Below are 5000 nucleotides of genomic sequence, written 5' to 3'. Positions count from 1 at the left end.
CTTTAAAATCACACTGGCAAGCATTGATCGCTCGGTGTTTTCTCGGTGCCTCAGTTTGTTTTGACAGAAGTCATCATATGTTAACATGGTTATCTGTTATTGGCTAATTTGTCAATAAGACGTCAATCAGTGTATGTTATGTCAATCATTAAAAGGTAGGCGTTTTTCAAAAATAGGGGGTCTTCTGTCAAGCGTTTCCTCAGTCTCTTGTCCCAACTTTCGCGCGGCTAGTTTGCGGAAAATCGCTTCGAAGCTCTTCTTTCGAACAGGAACGCTTGCTACGCAGGCTACAGGTAGCTTTTTAAGGTTAGGGTTATCTCGACAGACTGGACTGACTTTTTACTTTTACTTCTTGAGTAACTTGCTATATTCCTTGCATGGCATAATTTTCTAGGTTGCTAAACTGTTTTTGTAATTCTTCTGTTTTTGTCAGCTCTTTTGGTCTCCGCAAGGTTACATGGCTTCTGTCGAACCGTGCGTGAAGTTGTTAAGACTGTTCGAATCAGCGACACAACCATCAGGAAAAGATTAGGAGATTTCCGCGAAACGCCTTCAAGTCAGCTGACAATTGACGAATTTCAGACTATCGATCTTGAAGAAGAACAAGATCCCCCTTCATTCACGGCGGCGAGGCGAAGAGCGAAGCAACAACTTGATGAACTTAACAATCCGGAAATCACATCAGAGCTGCATTCATTCCAGAATGCAATCAACAAGGCTTTAGGTATTGATCCCTCAACGGACTTACCTACTAATTCCGCGCAAAGTACCCCTATGGTTGTGTCCGAAAATGTGACTGTGAACAGAGCTTGTGAAGTTACAGTAGATGGAACTTCAATATTTGTTCCTTCGCTTTGCAAAGGAGAGGAAAGTACTGCCGAAAAAGAATGTACAGGTACATACTGGATGCAATATATCTTTTTTTTTTTCAGGGTTTTTAGTTTCAGGGAAAGGAACGATTCACAGCGAAATCCGTGCATGACAATTTCAGTAGATTATAAAGTGCTTTGGCTATTTTCGGTAAATGTGGTAAAATTCACAAGGCACCAAAGTAATCTTAGGTACGTTTCTGAACTCAGAAAAGATCTTGTTCTCTTGGAAATTATCGCCCAAAAGACGCTAGTCGAGTACCTCAAGTATTGTACTTGTTCGGTGTTGGGCTCGTCAACCTGCGTTGTGTGCATTCAAAAATGCGAAGTTATCTGTGGTCTCAATGAAAGTGATCATTACTGAGTGAAGCACATGCGAAAGAAGCCAGAAAGAAATTCAAGTGTCACATTCGAGCGTTTTTTTTTGGGTTTTTTTTTGGGTTTTTTTTTCCAGGCTTCTTTCCCAACTGCTCAGGAAGGGCCTGTTCTTATGGAGGAAGCAGGGTGCCCCGGCTGACCGAGTTACTCGGCTAGGAGGGTTAAAACGTAGCCCGCCTTTACATGAAACTCACCTAAGCGGGAAGGCGGGAGTGGGCCACTAACCGCAACAAACAAGATGGCCGACAAAAATAATCGTTTCGGCGGGTAGCCTGAGTTTAATTTTTTTTATATCATTTCTTCCGCTAGCAGCCGCTTTTCAGTGTCTATGGAAACTATTTTGCACCTTATTTGTCATTTCGTTAAGTAGATGTCACTGGTAAGTGATAACGACGAAACAATTTCCGAGGATGGCAATTTCTCCGCACCACGGTTAGCCGGGGTCACCCGGTACGAACCGTTTACATGGCAAAAAGATAGCCGGCCTAGAAGGATGCCCCGTGAAGACGACTTTCCCTGTCTAGCATGTAAACGCTTCAATTAGCTTTCTAAAGAAACGTATGAAAAGTTGGCTCTTGCAGGGTAACTCGCTGGTTAGCCGCGCACCCTCTCCGTCTCCATGTAAACAGTCCCCAAGTTGCTTCATAATTGCGATGATCACTTTCAATGAGACTTACATACCCCGCAGTTCAAGTATATTGAAATTTCATATATTCTTTCCATCGAAGTCATTTATGTTAATTATTTCAAGAAATTGAGACTGAAAAACCAACTAAAGATGATGAGGAAGATGATGAGCAAGCTGAGGAGCTGGACCTAACAGGACTGGATGATGCTGAACTTGATAGGGTATAGGCTTTGCAGACCATTACACAAGGAGCTATTTACTTTTGGGCGTTAACTATTTATTTCAAGCCGTTCTTCCGTTAGTTGTATCCACAGTGTAACTCATTGTCCAAGGTCTCAGCGGCTGATTTACTTTGGCGGGGAATAAATTGCTGAAGAACCTTACGGAACAGAAGGGCAAAGCCGAAGAAAATGAGAGGGTACTGGAGAGAGATGGTTTCGTTCTCTCTCTCTCCCTCTCTCTTGCTACACGGACTTTTTTGCTCAGAATAGAATTTCAAAATTCTGTGTAGAGTGATAAGATTCAATTCCGACCGTTTTACAAATAGTTAAAGCTCGATCGTGAAAAAACCATATTAGACTGTGATAGCATTTGTTTCGTCAACATAAAAAACAGCATTCGGGGAACAAAATGATTCGATTGATATACTTAAGGAGCAAGGATGGCACAGTCGGTTAGTGCGCGGCCTTGGTGCAAGAGGTCTTGACTTCGATTCCCGGATATCGCATCCTTGTTTCGACTTCTTTCCTTTCAGTGTAGCTTAAGTAGCTTTAAATACTCTTAAAACGGAGCGCAGATGGTGAGGGGGGAGTAAAATGAGCGCACCGTCGACCCCATGTTTGTCAGTTGAATTACTGTTACGAGTTATCGACGTTAAACATGGTTGCTTTGCTTTACTTTATTTTTACTTTTTGGACGGGAAATCTGGATTCTGGCGTTTTTTCCATGCTGAAGAGGGCGATTGGCCTTAATTTTTTTCTTTTCAGATTCAGGGTTCGTGGGTGTTTTCGACATCCCCAATTGAAAAGATGTCGAAAAAGTGTTCAGAGCACTATGTTTTTTTCACTTTACAGTGTCTCCTAAATAACGAGGAGATAGAAATAAAAACAAAACTTTGGATGGAGGAAAACAGGGATTATTTAGAAAAGCTGAAAGGTCAGTGATGTACTAATACAGTCATGGTTTTTCACTTTATGGCCGGGGCTGAGTGCGTTTGCAATCTTGTCAGCAGAGACTCGTGAAATTAGTGGGTGATTTCTATGAAAGATGGCGTGGTTTTCGAATTAAAAACACTTAATGGAAGACAGTTGCAAACCAGAAACGGTGAGAGGGTGTGATAAACACATCAACGAAGAAAGAAACAGACAATATGCAACTCCGAAGTGGAACTCAGAGGGGATGTGATCACACGATCCTCCAAGATCTGAAATTGTTTTCTTGTATCTGCTGACTCTAGAAAAAGAAGAGAAGGAGGCCAGAGAAAGAGAAGATGGCAGTAAACAAGAAACTAAAAAGGTTACTGACTCATCGACCGTGGGTTCTTAACTTCTTCTTAATTAAGCAGCATGCAATGAACAAAATCATGTAAACATCGGTCCCCAACAATTCCAATCGATTGTCTATGTTATTTTATATCGACGTATCCCTGTACGAGTAATTTAGCGTTGAGGCAAACATTTTATATACTGCAAATCAAATGTTGGTTTATGACTGGAAAAAGGAGAAGCTGAACGGTGTATGGTGAAATACTACTTGCAGCTCAATGGAGAACCAGCTCGAACCCATTACATGGCACATTAGATACTTATTCAGAACTCATCTAGTATACGTTTTTGTGTTTTTTACCTTGTTTTCGTTTTCCAAAGTCGTTTAGCAGCGCACAAAATGTATCCAGTCAGTCGTGAAACAAGTAAATGTCAGTTTTCTCATCCTTGTTTATGACATTACCTGATTTCAACCCGAAGGGGACTAGGTAGGAGTTTGTAACTTATGGGATTGGCAACTATTCATGATTGATCCCCGTAGTCAGAAAGAGCACACCGAGATTTACAAAATCCCCAAGTTTGGTGTTAATCGGGCTAATTTTGACTGAGATATTAATATTGGTTCTATTAACACCAAACCTGGGGATTTTTTGATGCTTGGTGTCCACTTTCTAACTGTGTAGATCAATAGTTGCTATGATCGTAATTTGCAGACTCGTTTTGTCCCCCTCGGCTTGAAATCAGGCAATGACGTTGCCGCGTCGATGTCGGTTTATGCCCCTATACAAAGAAATTCCATATTAGATTTCAGATCTTGCTTGCGTCCCAAACTAATGCGTTTGCAATTGAGCTCAATTTTTCTAAAAACCGTTTTCTTTCGTGTCGGCTAAAAAGCTTGGCCGCTCTCTTTGTGGACGAATATCAATCATAGGTTGATCAATTTGTCTGTTCATTTCAAACAATGTTTGAAGTCATATGGACACTTAAAACAGCTCTATTGCATTCTCAATAATTGTTAATCGATAGATTTTTGACTTGAATCATGATGTTTGAAGTTGTGTATGTTCTTCACTTGTAGTAATGTTTGTGCTTTTACAGAAAAGAAAACCATACAAAAAAAGAATGACGACTGGACCGGCCAGTTCTGCTGGAGAGGCCATTGAAAAGATGTTGGTAGAAAAAAAGATCTCCAGCAAAATTAACTACGAGGTTCTAAGAGATCTGGAGACAAGTCAGACCAACAAGCCCAGAAAACCACAGCAGACACCTATTATAGAACCAGTTTTACCCCCCAAACAGGAATTTGTCACACCTCTTGTACCCACGAGAAGGGGCGGGAGAAAGAGGTTTGTAATTAAAATTTAGGGTTATTGTTATTTTTTTCGTTTTGTTGTTGTTTTCTTCTTCTTTTTTTCGGAGGGGGGTGGTGAAAGCGGAGGAGGGTTAGCATTGTTCTTGGACAAGCCCTTTCGTGCACACCACACGGGGTGCAACATCGCAAAGCTGCGGCATTTTATATCTGCCTAATTAAACTTATTAAATTTCATGGTGCGTGTTGGACAAGGTTATGTGCCTGCAATGGAACTTCTTTACTACACTGGATTTCTTTTTCAAAGGAACTCCCCTTCCCATCTAAATGGC

General features: G+C 41.2%; 1 protein-coding gene across 2 annotated transcripts in view; it reads left to right on the top strand.

Moving 5' to 3' along the window:
* The window catches only part of LOC138027104 (transcription factor IIIB 90 kDa subunit-like), a 20061-nt gene that overhangs the window by 9187 nt on the left and 5874 nt on the right, over positions 1 to 5000 (top strand). For both annotated transcript variants that reach the window (XM_068874610.1, XM_068874609.1), the window contains exons 7-11: positions 434 to 895; positions 1999 to 2096; positions 2949 to 3030; positions 3332 to 3390; positions 4458 to 4705. In XM_068874610.1, coding sequence (XP_068730711.1) covers positions 434 to 895; positions 1999 to 2096; positions 2949 to 3030; positions 3332 to 3390; positions 4458 to 4705 — 949 coding nt within the window. The remainder of the gene's footprint in view (positions 1 to 433; positions 896 to 1998; positions 2097 to 2948; positions 3031 to 3331; positions 3391 to 4457; positions 4706 to 5000) is intronic.

The sequence above is a fragment of the Montipora capricornis genome, chromosome 12 (assembly GCF_036669925.1).
Source record: "Montipora capricornis isolate CH-2021 chromosome 12, ASM3666992v2, whole genome shotgun sequence".
NCBI lineage: Eukaryota > Metazoa > Cnidaria > Anthozoa > Scleractinia > Acroporidae > Montipora > Montipora capricornis.
Note: the sequence above shows the minus strand (reverse complement) of the source record. Positions and strands in the feature narration are given on the sequence as shown.